Source organism: Watersipora subatra, chromosome 3 (assembly GCF_963576615.1).
Source record: "Watersipora subatra chromosome 3, tzWatSuba1.1, whole genome shotgun sequence".
NCBI lineage: Eukaryota > Metazoa > Bryozoa > Gymnolaemata > Cheilostomatida > Watersiporidae > Watersipora > Watersipora subatra.
In genome coordinates, this window is record NC_088710.1 from 46656329 (window position 1) to 46674950 (window position 18622).

Genomic DNA, 18622 nt, shown 5'->3' on the forward strand with positions numbered 1-18622 from the left:
CCTAACATTTAAGTGGTAACTTAAATTTATTTTATCCAAATTAAATTTTCTTTAAAAAAAAAGGGCAATATCTGGCATAAAGTGAATACTGCATTACAACTACTCCATTTATGTTACGGTAAATAAACTGATTAACACATACACACAGCTACCACTACAGTCTACAAAACTATGAGATTGAGTAAACTACGTTTCTACATTATTGACAACAAAGAGTAATAAGTCTGATTATATAGGCATGAATCACGAGTAGTAAGATTTGCTGTGTTAAGCTCTAAGTAATAAAACCAATTTCTGTACTGGTCGCTGGACGATTGTGGTTGGTGAAACTGGCTTGCCCTTGTGGTTCAGGTTCTTATTTGCCAAGCGAAGAGTTACTTTTCGTACTTTGCCATCATCACCAACTTGGGTGGCGTCCACTATGCCTGTACTCCAAAGGTTCCGATGTAGGTTGTCATCTTTAAGTAGCACTACGTCTCCTTCCTTGATGTTATCTTTAGCGCTTGTCCATTTCTGTCTTTGACTGATGTGAGAGATGTATTCTGATCTCCAGATCTTCCAGAATTCGTCCGCTATCTGTTGTGCTTTCTTCCAGCGAATATTCCCATATATCTCACCATTTGAGAATTCTCCAGGGGGTGGAGCAGGAGTATGTCCTGTCTTTCCAGTTAGCAGGTGGTTTGGAGTAATTAAAGGATCCTCGGGGTTTCCTATTTCTGTGGCTGTAAGAGGCTGACTGTTAAGAATACTGGCAACTTCACAAAAGGCTGTTCTCAATGTTTGCGAGTCTAGCCTTCCTTTATATTTCAGTGCCATTCCATTTAAGACAGCTCTGGTAGAACGTATGAGCCTTTCCCATACTCCTCCTTGGTGACTGGAGCTGGGTGTGTTCATCTTAAACTCTATGCGATTGTTCAGGAGATATGCTTTCAGTTCCTTGTCCTTTACACTTTCTAGCTCTTTCTGTAACAAATTCTTTGCTCCAATGAAATTTGTACCTTGATCACTGTAAAGTGTTGTTACCTGTCCTCTGAGATATATGAGACAGCGGAGAGCATTTATGAAGCTGTCAGAAGAGAGATCCTCTATCATTTCTATATGAACTCCTCTGCTATAGAGACAAGTAAACAAGACGCCCCATCTCTTCAGGACAGTTCTTCGGTCTTTTACCTCAAATGGACCGAATACATCCATGCCTACATGGCTAAAAGGCGCTGTTCTTTCAAGTCTTTCAGCTGGTAGTTCACCCATTCTTTGTGTTTCCAATGGTTTGCGCAATCTTGCACATGTGACACACTTACCAATCTCTGTTTTTACCATAGATGTGCCGTTAGTTATCCAGAACCCAGCCTCTCTAATTGCTGCCAATGTGCTTCTTTGGCCTAAGTGATGTATTTTGTCATGTAAATTACGAATGATCAGTCTTGCTATATGCGTGCGTTTTGCTATGATGATTGGGAACTTCTCATCTTGACTTAATTCGCTTGCCCTTCTTATCCTCCCACCAACTCGGAGTAAGCCGTCCTTATCCATATATGGGTTCAACTTGGCAATAACGCTAGATTTGTTTACTTCTTCAGAACATTCTAGTGCCTTTACTTCTTCAGAGTATGTCTCCGCTTGTAGCGTTTTGATGACGAACACTTCAGCTTCATGAATTTCCTTAGTCGTGAGAGTCTTTGTTTTCCAGATATTTGATGTTTGTTTACTTCTTGCCGTTCTTGCTATTTGCTTAAGAATCGCAACACTGTGTAGCAGAGATCTGTATGAGCTGAATCTATCAAATCTTTCGGCAATTGTGGGGGCTACACTTGTTGAGAAGACTTTGATGCTTCTTACTTCTGGGTCATTTTCTTGTAAGGTTCTGTCAACTGAATTTGATTTCAGATATGTGTCTAAGCTTGGTTTCTTTAGGAACTCGGGTCCATCCAGCCATGATGACCCTTTCAACTCACTAATACTTGCTCCTCGAGAAGCAGTATCTGCTGGGTTATCTTTTGAGCATACGTAAGCCCACTGCTCAGATGTCGTTGTTTCTTTGATTTCTTGAACTCGATTTGCCACATACATGTGAAACCTTTTAGTGTCATTCGATAGATATCCTAGCACTATTCTGGAGTCTGTCCAAAAACATTCTCGGTCGATGGGCATTTTTAATTCTTTTCTGAGGAGAATGCTCTGACGAGTGGCAATCACAGCTGCTTGGAGTTCCATTCTTGGGACAGTAACACTTTTCATTGGGCTAACCCTAGCTTTTCCAAATATAAGTGCGCAATGTACTTTACTGTCTGTATCTATATATCTTAGATAGGAACAAGCTCCATAGCCTGATAGGCTAGCATCACTGAAATGATGAATTTCTGTTCTCTGAATCGTAGTGTGTGGCTTTACACATCTTGGAATACGCACCATCACCAATCCTTGCAATTCTTGTAGCCATGCGTCCCACTTTACTTTTAGTTCTGGACTGATAGGTTCATCCCATGGTTGTTTGTCAGATGTACAGATCTGCAGAAGTTGCTTGCCTTTTAGTATGAAGGGTGCCAATAAGCCAAGTGGATCGTAGATTTGAGCGACACTGGATAGGAGTCCACGCTTTGTGGCATCTTTAGCTTGCACGTTGTTGGTGAAATGAAACTCATCTGTGTTTACATCCCATTCTAAGCCAAGTGTTCTTTCGTTTGGCAGTTTATCTGTGAACAAATCTATACTTTTTACACTTTCACTTCTTTCGCTGGTTGGAACTGAAGCAAGCACTTCTCTTTCATTGCACACAAATTTGTGTAGTCGAATGTTTCCTTTTGAACAAATGTCTCTTGAGTCTTTTATAAGTTCTATAGCCTCTGTTCGGTTTGCAACACTGGTGATTCCATCATCTACATAAAAGTCTTCTAGTAGAAACTGTGCAGCACTCTTAGATATATCACTGTAGTCCGTGGCCAGTTTCCTTAGTCCAAAGGTTGCTACACCAGGTGATGACGTGGCGCCAAAAGTATGAACCTTCATTCTTAATTCTTTAGTTTGAGTGAAGTCTTCGTTTGTCCAGAGGAACTTGAGGAAATTACGGTGTTTGACTGGCACATGAAAGTTGTAAAACATTTGCTGTATGTCACAGCATATAGCAATGCTCTCCTTTCTAAAACGACATAGTATCCCCACTAAACTATTTATGTGGTCAGGTCCTTGCAGCAAGGTGTCGTTTAAAGATATCCCCCTATATTTAGCACTTGCATCAAAAACTACCCTGAGCTTTTTCTTCTTTGGGTGTCTTACTCCGAAATGGGGTATGTACCAGCCTTTAGTGGTTTCATCTTGAGTGGTTGCTGGGCATTCTTCTGCATGACCAGCTTGCAGAAGGTCCTCCATGAATTTGACGTATTCTTCTTTGTACGCTTTATCCTCCTTCAGTTTCTTTATGAGCTGTGCCAGGCGCTTCTCTGCTTGAGGTCGATTGTCTGGGAGCGTGGGTGCTCCGTTTTTGAATGGAAGTGGGAGAACATAGGTGCCCTTTTCATTTTGAGCAGTTTCTTCTGTAAGCATTTTTGTAAATAGAATGTCCTCTTGGGATGCGATACCATGTTCTGCATCTTTAAAGTCTCTTTCTAGCATGTTCAGTATTTCGCTATCTTTCTTTGTATCTGTTTTATATGATGAGACGTTCTTCAACGGGATTTTCTTGTTTGTTCCTCCACAGAGCGTCCAACCAAATATGGTTTCCATCGCAAAGGTCTCTCCAGGGCCTCCTGCCACTGAGCTGAGAGGTGTAAGTGCTTGTGGGCAGTCAGACCCTATCAATAACCCGACGGGTATGTCGAGGTAAGATGGTATCTCTTTTCCTAAGTGTGAGAGATGATCCAGTCGGCTAGCTTTTTCTTTAGTTGGGATTTGCTCTTTCTTGCATGTTATATAGTCTTGTTCGTATGCGCTTACAGTTACATGTGCATCTGTCATATAGCCTCGTATGGTTATATTGTCGTACTTCTTTATTCTTTTAGTCGTTTCGCCGTTTAATGTGCATACAACGACATCTTCACTTTCGCCTTTAGACTCGATGATGTTTGCAACTGTCTTAGTGACAAAACAGGAATCTGACTGAGTATCTAATAGAGCGTAAACAAGCAGTTCCTTGTTTCCAGAAGATACATAAACTGGTACAGCCATGCTGAGAATCTCTGATTTGAGTTGAGTTTTTCTTACATTTACTTCGGTGTTTGGGCCAGTATTTGACTTTGCTTTGCTTTCTCCTTTCTCTTTTGTTTCCCTATTTGGTGGTGAAGATTTTGAGTTGTCTTTATGTTCATCTGATCTTTTGCCTCTTGGCTTCCAATTGTCGTCGTGAAGAACTGTAGGGTGCGCTCTGTTACATCTTTTACAGGTGTCCTTTTTTCTACAGGTTTTTGAACGATGTCCTGTGGTTAAGCAGGTAAAACACAGGTTGTGTTCTTTTACGAACGTCACTCTTTCCTCATAGGGTTTAGCTTGTAATGTATAGCAGACATTTACTTTGTGTCTTCTCTTGCAGAAGAGACAAGTGTTTTCTTCTTCAGCTGATGTTTGGTAGTTCCGGACTCTTTGTCTTGTGCTTCTGTCTTTATCATCTTTGTTTTCTTTAGTTGAAATTAGTGATATTGGTAATGTCATTACATGTGCTTCTTCTTGTATGAAATCTGTGAACTCGCAAAAGTCTGGATATCTCTTTTCTGACACTTGTATCCTTGCGATCTTTCTAGCCCAACGGTTTCGTAGCCAGTCTGGGAGTCTCTGTATCATCTTTTCATTCTCATTGCAATCATTTAAGATTTCGAGTGAGGGTATGGTGCTCATCGCACTACGTATGTGACACAAGAAGTCGCCTAACTCTCTTAAGCCTTGGCCGTCTCTTGCACTTATCCGGGGCCATTCTGCAAGTCTCTGTCTAAATGATCTAGAAATGCTTTGCTGATTTCCATACCGTTCTCTAAGCTTTTCCCTTGCCAATTCATATGCGTCTGCAGTAGCCACTAGGAAGTATCCATCTATGCATTTCCTAGCTTCTGCTTTTACGTATTTCTTCAAGTGTCTCAAACGATCGGATCCTTCAATGTTCTCTGCCTTAAGATAGGCGTCTAAATCAACTTGCCAATCCATAAAGTCTAACGTATTACCGGCGAAAACTTCGGGTTCAACTGACTTCTTTGTGGAACTTCTGCTCAAACTTGCAGCTATGGTTTCACCCAACTGTTTCATGCATTCTTGCTGGCTACTGATAAGACCTTGCTGCGCATTACTGTTAATTTTATGACTGGCTAATAGGCTATCTTGTTGCGTGTGTTGTTGCTGCATAGATTCGTCTCTCCTGTTTCTCTGGTGTGTTTGATGCATGGTGCTGCTTGATGGTTGACTTGTAGGTACACTTCCGTGTGGATGTTGATAATGCATGGCATTGACTTCGTTAACATCTTCTCCCACTTGTTGTGTATGGTCTGTTGATTGGTCAAGGAGGTCAACCTGCCGGAGTTGCTGCTGTATCGACCCAGCCTCAACAAGGGCCTTCTTCGCTCTTCGTCTTTTCATCAGGTCTTCAAAGATTCTCTGCTGTTCTGCCATTTCCTGTTTTGTTCTTTCTATTGCAGCTTGAGCTTCTATGAGTTCTTCTTCTTCTTGCCTTCCTGTGTCCAGATTATAGAGTTTTTTGTGACAATGCTCTTTGGTGGAGTCAACTTCGCTTTTATACATAGCAAACATAGTCTCAGTTTGTTCATCAACTTTATTTTGAGTAAGATCAACAAGTTCATTGTATAAATCTGACACACTACAAAATTGAGTATCTACTGATTTCAACATTTCAACAACATTCTCAGCGGACTCAGCATCAATTGTATCTGACAAGAAATCAATTGCCTTAACCTGCACATTTATCTCTTTCAACACCTTTATGTTCAGTTGATATACCTTACTTTCTTGACCTATTAAAGAAAGAGCTGCCTTTCTTTGAGGCCTTTTATCTGTATTTCCGGTAGAACTAACGCTGGGTTTATCCAAGTGTCCGGAATTTTGCTCACTTTGCACACAGCCTGGCTCACTACTGACAGATTCCGAATCAGTGTCGCCCATCGCAGCGCGCAAAGCCCAACTGTGGCAACGCGAAAGGCAGCACAGACAGACAACCAAAAATTGTACGGTTAAAAATGTGGGATTTACTACTCAGCAGCTTTATGGCTTAGTTTTTACAATCTATTGACAAAATGTCTTAAAATTATACATACAAATTATATAACTCAAAGGTACACTTTTAGTAACTGATACGCTGCGAAAGGTAACTGATCAGTGATTATCGCCCAAGGGCAGTTGCAAAATTAATATCTATTAAAATTATCTAATTAAAACAGGCTTCTGATAATAGCAATAATACTACTATGTTATTGCTAGTCTATGATAATTGCTGACCTATATACTGATAGCAGCTCTAACTGAGGGCTGTGTACTAATGTTAATAGCGCTAATTGTCTGTAGTAACAAATGTAATACCTGTCAATGCTGTATGCGTATACTTGTGGCAGTTTACACTCACTATAGTTCTTTGGTCCGCTTGGGCTAATGTTTGTATATGTATTTGAACTTAGCTTGGCTGGCTGATAATTTCTTTATGACAATATAGTCACTCTGTATCTGTAGGCACTGTATTGTGGGCTTGTATAGGTTCTGTGCAGCTGTAGCTCTGTGGGTAGCTATAGCTCTGTGGGTAGCTATAGCTCTGTGGGTAGCTGTAGCTCTGTGGGTAGCTATAGCTCTGTGGGTAGCTGTAGCTCTATGGGTAGCTATAGCTCTGTGGGTAGCTGTAGCTCTATGGGTAGCTATAGCTCTGTGGGTAGCTGTAGCTCTATGGGTAGCTATGGCTCTGTGGGTAGCTATAGCTCTGTGGGTAGCTATAGCTCTGTGGGTAGCTATAGCTCTGTGGGTAGCTTTTCTAACCACTTTGGGTAGTTCTGACCTTTTCAACACTCCGGATGTGGAGGCTTCACTATAGAGTTTTTGGTAAAACTCTAGGCTTTATTCAAGATTGTGACAGACATATAACGTGTTGAGGTTTGATTTCACTGGTCCTTTATAGTTTATTAAGCATCATGACCGTGAAGCCTAGCATAAAAGAAACATACAAATATAAAATAGAGAATGTAGTAATCAAATTATGCCAAGTTAAAATTATATGAGTGACACATTTACAAGCTCTGATACACAATAAAAGGTTCTAGCAATGGCAGCATATTAAAAGTTATATAATTCACAATAATTCACAATTAGAAACAGTGTTATAATTAATTACCTTTGCCTCCGTAGGCTGTCAAAATCTTGTTTTAGTGTTTGCTGTACAATATAGTAGGTGTGTGCTTATGGCTGGGTTACTACTGAGAAACTAAATCATAAGGCTGCTGAAATGACCTGGTTGCAAAAAATACCTTTTTTAATTGTTCTGTCTGCGCTGCGATTGGTGACCACATATCGGGCCATACTGCTATGAGCGGTAATTACCCTCATTCACGGCTGACAGTAGGGGTCATACATTCTTGGTCAATGCAAAAAACAATAATGCATATTTGGCAGCAAACAAGACTGTGTATTCCTTTACACAATGACGACACTCAATGACGACACTCAATGACGACACTCAATGACGACACTCACCACCGATGGTCAACACCGATTATCAACACTAGCACTCAGCAACGACATTTAACGATGATACTCGTTGACTACATTCGACGATGACGCTTCCCAACGATGATCAACGATTGTCAACAACGGAATTCAACGATGACACTCAACGATGACACTTGACGATGACACTCGACGACGATACTCGACGACGACACTTGACGACGACACTCGACGACGACACTCAACGGCGACACTCGCCAACGACACTCGACGACAACACTCACTACCGATGATCAACACCGATTGTCAACAATGGCACTCAGCGACGACTCTTAATGATGACGCTCCACGACGAGACTTGATGACACCACCGATGATCAACACCAATGCTCTATACTGGCACTCAATGACGACACTCGCCACCAATGATCAACACCGATTATCGACACTGGAAATCAGCAACAACACTCAACGACGATGAAACTCACCATTATAGATCAACACTGATGACCGATACTGGCACTCAGGGACAACACTCAACAATGAAACTCAAACGATGACACTCACTACCAATGATCAACACTGGCATTTAGTGACGACACTTAACGGAGAGTTGTCGATGAAACTCACTACCGATAATCAACACCGACTTTACAGGTCGTTGTGCTGGTGTGGAACATCAGCACAACGACTTTTAAAGTCGCATAAAAACACTGAAAAAACATCAGCTATAAATGCTGATGTTTTAAAGTATTTGCGTGTGTTCACAATTGTTTAAAATAGGAGTTACGCTGCGGCAGGCGTTTCTTGACTATTTGAGTTACGCATTTAGAACTATTGCAACCTGTTTCTTTTTCCAGAGATATTGCCAGACAGTTTTATTATTTCTATTAGGCTTTAACAAGAAAACGATGTCCTTGATACCAACAAGTCTTCCTAAAGAAATTCGAGAGTGATGTCAAGACTCTAACATGGTGAACTTTAAGCTGATGCCTTAGAGTTCGATGCTCCAATAGTGCCTACAGTAGCATCCATGTCGATATCTGCACCAATTCCTACAATTGCCTCCTTACTAGTGCCAACAACGGCCTCCACACCTGCACTCACAATGGTGTTCACACAGTGCCTACAGTTGCATCTATATCAGCACCCATATCAGTATCGGTATCCGTACCAGTTTCTACATTGATATTCCTACCAGTGCCAATGTTGATATTCATATCAGTGCCCATATTGATATCTATGCCAGAAGCAAATATCATCACATATAATAGCCATCACGCATAGCTGGTTTAGTTGAGCTAAGCAAGATGACGTACAGTATGTATCTACATATTCAATTTTGCCATTTGATTCAACCGAAGCATCTAGAAGCGTCTAGCAGCTTCAAGTTGACTAAGAGACCATTGTGCAACTGATTAGCCTGTCAACCTACAAAGGGAAAGTGTCTTTTCCCAACCCGCAAACACGATAGGCAATGGGAAGTGTAAGCATAGGCAGCTCCATGAGTCACCGCAAACTACAAAGAAAAATTAGTCATGAATCGAAATCGCTTGACTATTACTGTTTAGTTAATTTCTTGGCCTTCCGTTGCCGTGGTTACCAGTATTGCGAAAGGCAATTACCGTATGCAGATTATAGGAGACAGCTGCCAACGTGTGTATATTGTTTTGAGTAATTGACGGCTTTCGATACAGGAAACCGCAAGGAGGCAAAGATGAGATCATAATACGCCTTTTATAATTTAATAACCTCTAAACTAATAAAAAAATATTTAGTTATTTAATAAGTGATTATTCCTAGAGAAATAGATAGACAGGTACTCTGACATGATGTAGTGTCACATATTAAACATCCATCTGCTAACACCTTTTTATTGTCCGTTTAGCTTGACTTGCTATTGTTAGTTTACCTGCCAACTTTGATACAAGGCTACTGCAAATGACCTTCTTTACAAACTTTTATATCATCAAACCAAAGGGTTTATATTCTTTTCAAAGTTGTAAAACAGAACAGGCAGCCAGTAGTTTAAATACTTTTTCACTTCTTTTATATTTAAAAAAAAGAAATAATAGTAATTTAAACCTAGATTGATCTTTCAGATTAACGAATCCGGTGAATACTGGTGATTGAGAGCAACTGGAACAGGATGCGTATGTGTCGACAAAGTAGGCCTTTATGACGACGTATATAAGTCAACAAAGACAATGTGTCGACAAAGTACTCAAATGCCATCTCAGTAAAAAAATGGTCAAGCTGTCTGTATGCGACTCCATTGGTCAACACATCTGTGGATATATTATTTGTAGTATGTGAATGTAAAATTTTATATTTTATGATTTAAAATATTAAATAACACAACTTTTAAAAATTCTAATTTTAACTCGTTAAATTGAACAAAACCTAAAGATTTTTTACAGTTTACTGCCAGAAAGCAATGTTCAAAATATAATTTTAAAAATATATAAATAAAAACTTAAAATGCAATATGTTCAGTAGGCCTATATGCGTTAGCAAATATAAAAATCTACTAATAACATCAAATGGTATGATAAAAAGTTGAATTGCTTTCTCCCATCTGTCTGTTAGTGCTGCCTCAATTTTTGCTGTCATGGAAGCGCCGACTTTTTGATTCTACCAATATTCTCTAAGCTTTAGGATAGATCCTTGCTGCCTCACTAAAGGGTTTAACACATTCGTGTATTTATCTATAATACATGTGAGTGGGAGTAACTGTCAGTTTTGGAGTTACGAGAGAAATCACGAATATTGAATTTGAAGATTCATCGATATATGACTAGACTAAGTTCCTCATTGCCTAATCAGTGATTAATATTACATTACTCTAGCTTACAGTGTAGCCTCACTTCAAGCAGTATAACACTAACAGCATTTATACATGTTGAAGTATCTCCTAAAATATCCAGTAGTAAAACATGTCGTAGTAAAACATGTTCTCCGTTGAACCATGGTGCTAGCACACATGACATCATTTTGGTAATTTAGTGGCTGAGTGATGTTCTAAGATATAGCACCCCTTCGGGGTGTGAACTGGGAACCCCTAAGGGTGCTCGGTTAGGGCAACAGTTGGGTACCCCTAAGGGTGCTCGGTTAGGGCAACAGTTGGGTACCCTCAAGGGTGCTCGGTTAAGGCAACAGTTGGGTACCCCTTAGGGTGCTCGGTTAGGGCAACAGTTGGGTACCCCTTAGGGTGCTCGGTTAGGGCAACAGTTGGGTACCCCTAAGGGTGCTCGGTTAGGGCAACAGTTTGGTACCCCTTAGGGTGCTCGGTTAGGGCAACAGTTGGGTACCCCTAAGAGTGCTCGGTTAGGGCAACAGTTTGGTACCCCTTAGGGTGCTCGGTTAGGGCAACGGTTGGGTACCCATAAGGGTGCTCGGTTAGGGCAACAGTTGGGTACCCCTAAGGGTACTCGGTTAGGTCAACAGTTGGAAACCCCTAAGGGTGCTCGGTTAGGGCAACAGTTGGGCACCCCTAGGGGCTCTTATGGGTACTCTTTACACTCAAAGGGGTGCGAGCTGTTGTTCATGGGCTGCAAGAGTTGATTGTGAAGACTGGAAAAAATTGCATTTGTCACCACAACCACATACTTATTTTGAAGTTTTGAAGGATTTTTAACTCTTCTTCTATACATCAACAATTGCTATTGTAGTGCCATCAATCCTGGAATGACTTGCGCATTTCACTCACCCCCAAGGAACCACATCTCGATCAGGTAATAGCAGATAAGAGACAGGAAAAAAATTAGAGATCGTAAAGTGAGTTGATTTTTTACATACTGCTGTGTGAAAACGTTAGACCCTTTTTAGAATGACCTTCCAATGACCTATCATTTTCATCCATTCCAAATACAGTCAAACATGGATAACTCGAACTTCACGGGACCGAGCGAAAGTGTTCGAATTATCAGAGCGTTCAAGTTATCAGAGCACTGTCACAAATCCATGTATTTACTTATTTATTAGTAGATACATGTACATATACAAACTATAATATAAATCAAAAGCACAAATGGCTTGTTTCAAATTAAATGCTTCTAATGTAAAGTTTAAAACGTTTTTATCAAAAAGTATAGAGATTTTTCTATCACTTGAGATCGGTTTGTTGTTTGAGGTGATGTTATTGCCGGGACGTTTTTTAGATTGACGTTGGCAAAACTTGATCGTTGTTGAAATTCTCAAAAGAAAAGACATCTTTTTTTTTGAGCGTTTTACCCATGATCAATTTTGCCGATTTTTCTTGAAGTTTATGCAAAGATTACCTCACTTTACCTTGCTTCCAAATGGCGATCGCTAAGCGGATGTTTGGTATAAATCAAATTTCACCAAACCTTTACAAAAGTCATTGATAAAAGTATTTTGCCGATGGTGGTAATAACGACGCTTATGAATTACGAAAAGTTGAGGTTTACCTCTATGGCTTGGAATAAAGTGATTTTCTAAAGCGATAACAACCGTTTCGGTAGCCGATGGGCAAAAAACAGTTCGAGTTAACAGTGTTGAGTTCAAGTTATCTATAGCAATTTATCATTACGTGGGAACGGACCAAAGAAACCGTTCGACTTAACCATGTGTTCGAGCTATGCGTGGGCGAGTTATCCATGTTTGACTGTATGTCTAGTTTTTACTTTGTTTTGAGCCTTTTTTATATCATTCAAAACAAGGAGGCTCGAGATTGCTTTCGTCAGCCGTACAGCCAGCAGCGATGAAGATAAAAAGGAAAGTGCTGCTCTAAAACATCAGTTGGTTATTCAATACACAGGCTAGAAGCCTTTTATATTAGGCTGACTTTGTCTAACATTGTGTAAACTTCGCTGTTGATGCTCGAACTAAATTCAACCATTGATAACTATTAGTGGAGTGGCTGCCATGCCAGCAGACAAGCCTAGCACATTTTGTATAGAACTATTTCCATGATTCATAGAGAAAAAACAAATGCACTCAGACACGATTCATACCATGACTGGCTGTCATGAATGATCTAGTCAGAGCCATAGAGGTTCACCAGTGGCTAATCTAATCAAACTTTTTTACCTCAAATAGTCGAGATTCCTGCGCAAAAGTTTATATTGATTAGCATTCCTTTAAGCAGTTTATTCACAATTGAAGTCTATCCTGTGTTTTATTGTAACAGATCTTTTTGGGGGAGTTTACAAGCTGCTTGTATTTGTGTTTTACTTGTGCACTACAACGCCAGCCTTACCAGCTGAATGCACAGCAAAACATTTGCATAACTTTCGCTTATTTGGTGCGTTTAACAGACGGTGTAATCAAACGTAAAAAGTCTCTCACTTGAAGATTATATTTAACTTATAGTGGGCATAAGCCTTTTGTACCCGAGATATTAATAGTTATGATATGACCAAAATAGCTTTGTAGACACTCCGTATTTGCCCTGGTAAAGAATGGGTTTTACGCACATTTGAACATTCATTTGAAATGGTGGGGGTGGTTGGTTACTTTATTCAAATGAAAACAGCTCATCAACGATGTAAATTTCATCACGTTTAGGAGAAACTTGAAATATCAAAGGACCCACGTCATCAATAAATGTTTGACAAACCAACAATAGTCTGTCAACACTTTGTAAATGTGTCATCAACTTTTAGACAAGCAATAAAAACTAAATCCTACTGTTCTTATTTTCCAATCTTTCGCATCATTGACCTCCCATGTGAGAACACGTTTGTGTCGTGTTTCTGTCAAGCTGTTATGGTGTTTTTTGTTTTATTTCAACGGATTCGTTGAAGCCGTTTTGACACCGCAAATAATTCAACGTCATTTCAAAAGTGTTATGTAAACACTCTGATAGGAGTTATAACATTATCACATCAAAACTATTTTGTAAAAAGGTGAAAGCTTTGGCAGCCGTAGGAGTAGATTATCAGAAGCTATTATACGCAATTATAGACTATAATGGCAGCTCACAATGAAAGATTGCTAGCTGTCAGGTGTGCCATGAATCACCCATGCCAACAAGCAGTATACAATAGCCATCTTCAAGCACTTGTTATCAGATGAAATAATTAACAACTAGACTTGTTATACCCAAATACAATAAAATCTACTCGTGCCTGGATGGTAGTAGAGCAACTCTTCGAGAGAGTAAATACTCCGCTATGATATACAGCTTTCTCCCAACAAAAGAGCCAGCGTGTACATAAACAGAGCCGCTAGAGTTCGGATAGGCACGGCAGCTAATTTGAACACTTTCCATCAGCGGGATGAATAATTTTTAATAGGCCAACAGTGACTTCCAACAGATCTGACACTCGATGGCATGTAGAGTTCAGTGTTATAATATCGGCCAAACCTTTGCCTAAAATTGGCACAGCGCCAAAAGTAACCACATAAGGCTTCAACCCGACTGTCAGACGTCTCAAACCACATCTTAAGAGCCAGGCTAATAATCTCCAGCTTACCCCAGACAATTATGACTGGGTGGGTTTCTCTGCCGTCACTTCGGCTAACGTCTGCTCAGAGTTAAACAGACAAAGGTTTGACTAATGTTTGCCATTGGTAGGCTATATAACTTTTCATTTAGAGAAGTACGGCATCAACGAGTTCTCATTTTGTTTGTTGTCAAAGCATGGGTTATGGCATCATTTTATGAAATAGCTATCACTGTAAATAGCAATATTGCATAAAGCCGATCCGTGGAAGAATAAACCTTTATAAGCTGCCCATAATCCACCACAAATTGGATGCCAACAGTAATGTTACATTTTGTTAAAATAATCAATCTCATGGCTGAGAGCTAAACAAACATTCTGGCAGCAACACGTAACATAAGAATTGTTTATCTATCTGCCCTACACGCCCGACATCTGTTTTTCCCACGATGCATCAGTACGACTCAATATTCCCTGGAGGATGCACTCAGAGCTACCATTTGGTTAGAGTAACATCTTTCCAACACTTTCTGACGATAAGTAATGCGATTGCCTGGACATTGTGTTTGACTCGTCAGCGATGACTTGATGACAAAAGTCAGCTCAGCCAACTCGCTTATACAAACAGATCAATATTTTGCGATAAAATTCTCATGACCTCAGTGCCCTCTCGGGACTTGATTCTATTGTCTAACTTTGGTAAAGTTAGAATTATATTGAAATGGCATCCCTGAGAAACGACTTACAATTGTCGACGATTCTGGCTAAGACAAAACATTATTGATAATCATCATTACGAGATTGAGGTAATTCCGATAATCGCCTGTGTTTAACAACACACTGCAGCGATGGATTGAGCACAATTGAATGCACACATCTATCACTATTTTGCCTCGATTGGCTGATTCAGACCAGGTCACGTTATGTCAAATATTGCGTATATCTTGACTTATCTTTGCGGTGGCCTTCTGTGGTCTGACGCGGAACCACAGAAGAGAAAAGGTGGTGATTCAAGCTTATAATTATTTTAGAAGGTTTGGAATAAAGGTCTAATGGCCATTACTAAAGACAGTCAGGAATGACATCTTGGCTATCAGTAGATTTCTAGCGTTATGTGTTAAAAAGAGAAAGAACTACTTTGAGTTGAACACATTTATAAAAATGGCTGCTAAAGATTGCCAAGATTAGAGGCAAGTTTTTACTTAACAAAGAAAAACAAACGTTTACCAGAGCAATTGGTTCCTAAAGGCTGTTTTGCTCTCTTGGAATAAAAAGCATTCATAACCAGTACTTTAATAAGAAAACTGCTGATAAGAAGAAATGATATTTTTTGACAGGAATAATGAGTCACCATCATCTTGCCAATAACAAGTTATACACACATTAAAAAGTTACTCTGGTATTGACATCAATTCAGTTTGCATAGTACATTAATAATATTTTACAACTTTACTTCTATAAGTTCATAAGAACTAATAATTAAATGGCAGCCGGCTGTTGCTTTTGTTAAAACAGACAAACCGTATACTCGCATATTAAAAAAATAATTTTTAAATAATGGCTATTTATGGAATACAACGACGATTTTATGGATAGATATATATTCATAATGGGTATTGGGACAACAGGCCCCAGTAGTACCAGGCTCATGAACGCATTTTAATTATATGGATCATTCCAGAAAATTGGTTTTGCATGCTCATGTGGAAACTTGGCAGTCTGATGCTTCCTCAACACTTTTTTATATTCAACAGAGTTGGTTAGACAAAAACTCTTTGGAAAACCATGACTCATGGCCAGGCTACTGATAGCTCTGCTCAACCGCACCTAGTCCTCGGGTCACATAGGTAATTAATCTTCTAAAAACCAATCAACAAAACATCCATGCATTTTGGCTTCCATTTTGGCAAAAAAGAACAATTATAAATCCTATTCGTAGGTATTATAACTGTTGCTTGCTGAGTTTCCATTGTTTTACATAAATGATGAGGTGTTTTAATGAGATGCGAGTGCTTGCTGATAGTAACTGACAATATTGATACCTAGCTTAATGAGCCCTGTTATGCCTGCCTGCTTCGCGATCGAATACAAAATGGCTAATTAACTTTTCGCAGCACAAAAAACTATATCAAAATTAGCGAGAGCAAATAAAACAACGGCTGGCCCTATTGTTATGCAAGATAAAAGCCTGTAAGATAATTACATGTATGCTAGATATGCCAATATCAGACCTAATCAGCTGTCATTCTTTCTTTTGAGAAAACACATAATATTCAACACGAAAGATTAGATAACGTTGCTGCCTTTGCCCCCTAATGCTGCCACTCAAAAAACTACGGTAGACTCCATGATACCGTAGTTTTTTGATATCTATTGAGAAAATGTATAGCATTCAACACAAAAGATTAGATAACGCTGCTGCCTTTGCTCCCTAATGCTGCCGTTAGGAAAGCTACTGATGACTCAATTATCTAAACTGTAATAATAAAGGCCTAACACTGTCTGTTACTGTATACACAGGGTGGAGCTTTTCCTACTAATCCCTGGCCTTCTATTTAGAGAGATCATTAAAAATTCTGGGTCTACTATTATAGCCATTTTCCCACGATTGAGTTAATTAGTCAGCGTGGAGTAAGTGGTCTCAGTGGAGCTGTAATAACGTGTCTTGGATGCGCTGTTTGCTGGCTGACTTAGCCTTCGCTTTTGTCTTAATTAATTATCTACTATTTCCCACCAATCTTATCTAAATAGTTGCGCAGCGGCAAAATCGGCAGCAGATATCAAACAACTTCTTAATATTTAAAGTTTATGAAAGTGCTAAAGGCAGCGTGTGAATATCAAAGTCTGTGTACCTTAGAGACACCGATTAAGCAATAGTTATTAAGATATAAGTAATAATTTTGTGAGTATATAAATTGTTTCCTGTCTTAGCACTTCTCAAAATGAAACGATAATTATTTCGATATTTCATTGCAGCGCTTGTCCTAAAGAGCGAGTCAGCAGTGATGACTCAACACCTAGCTGAAGGCAGCTCTGATTTACAACCGATGGTGCTGCCATAATTTGGTCAGTGAGTTGTCTTTTGTTTTGACAGAGGCGCGTATCAATTACACCAGTTCAGTGCCCAGGGGCGCTTTATCTAACAGATCTCACATAATTATACCTTGCAGATGAGGGCCCAATAAAGAGGAGGCAATATCTAGGGGTGTGTGAGGCAGCATTTCAGACTCTAGTCTGCGCTGCCTTAGTTAGTCTTGCTCGATATAATTATGAAAAAGTTTTTGTTGAGAACGGTGCAAAAATAATATTCCGGTTTTGTAAAACGGTTTTTTAAAGTTTTCGCTAATTGCGGAACATTGCAAATAAAAATTGAAAGCAGCAAAGAGCACATGCAGAACAAAGGCTATAGCATAAATATATATCAAGCTTATATCTATACCCAAACTTCTATCAATATAAGCCTGCAAGTAAAACCACATCGACCACATCTAAAGCAGTCCATTATTTGTCTATATTATTACCATGGTGTGAGCTGTTGGTCACCAACAGAGTTAGGATTGCTGCTTTCAGCTGGAGATCAGATAACAGCAATCCTACTTGGTGATAGATCACACAGATAAAGCAAATATGACACATAAAACAAACAGAGTGTGCCTAATTTATCCCGTGACCTCTTAAGATCATTTGTGGTGTCTTGCCAATCACTTGTTTTTTGCTTATTGATTTCGGACCCAAACGCTTTTGCCAATTTAGAAATAGCATAGAATCTTCCTATTAATCCTAATCACTTTCGCTTAGCTTCCTTTTTTTCAATTTCATAACTGTTCTTCTCGATACGAGACAACAAGCAATGCTCCGCTACTGTCAGCAATGGTGACATGTTTCAAAATTGCGACACATTTGACTCAATGCCAACTCCTACTATCTCTGTTTGAACAATCACGATTTTGTAATAATATAAATTGTTACAAAATTGTTAAAGTCGCCGACACAATCTTGCAAAATATCGATTGCACACATGTCAAAAGAAGATATTTCTGTCGAAGAGAAAAATTGGATGGCCTCTCTTCACACTCAAATGCTCATTTACACCAGTTAAGTAGTCATTTATCATCCCTTTTACTGGCATCTGTTAATCCTTTGATTGCTGTGCATTAGCTATAAGAACCACTGTTTGACAAACATAAATTTAATAGATTCCTTTGTCTAAAATCGAGTAACTAGTTTTCTACAAGGTTATACGAAAGTAGAAGCAGCTTATCAGATTTGAGATATGTTTTAAGCAACCGTGAAGATCCCATGAAATAGAAACAAAGGATCAAAGACCAATTGTGTATGAACTTCCTTGTAGCTGAGGGAGGGCTATACGAGATAAAAGAACACGTTGACACCCGCCCGAGTGACATAAGTTATAGTGGATGTCTAGAATTAAGCTAATACTATAGATTAGAATGTTACTTGCACCTGTTTCCCTTGAATTGTAGTCTGATATCCGATGATAAGTCATTTTTATTAAGCCGTTTTCAAAAGCAAATTATTAATACAAAAAGCACTTTGGAGAATATGTCGATAAATCT

General features: G+C 39.3%; 1 protein-coding gene across 1 annotated transcript; it reads right to left on the reverse strand.

Annotated features, from left to right (window-relative positions):
* Positions 1-267: 267 nt before the first annotated feature.
* LOC137390653 (uncharacterized) lies at positions 268-6093 on the reverse strand. Its single transcript, XM_068076980.1, has one exon. It carries the CDS (start codon positions 6091-6093, stop codon positions 268-270), a length of 5826 nt encoding a protein of 1941 aa, XP_067933081.1.
* Positions 6094-18622: the final 12529 nt, after the last annotated feature.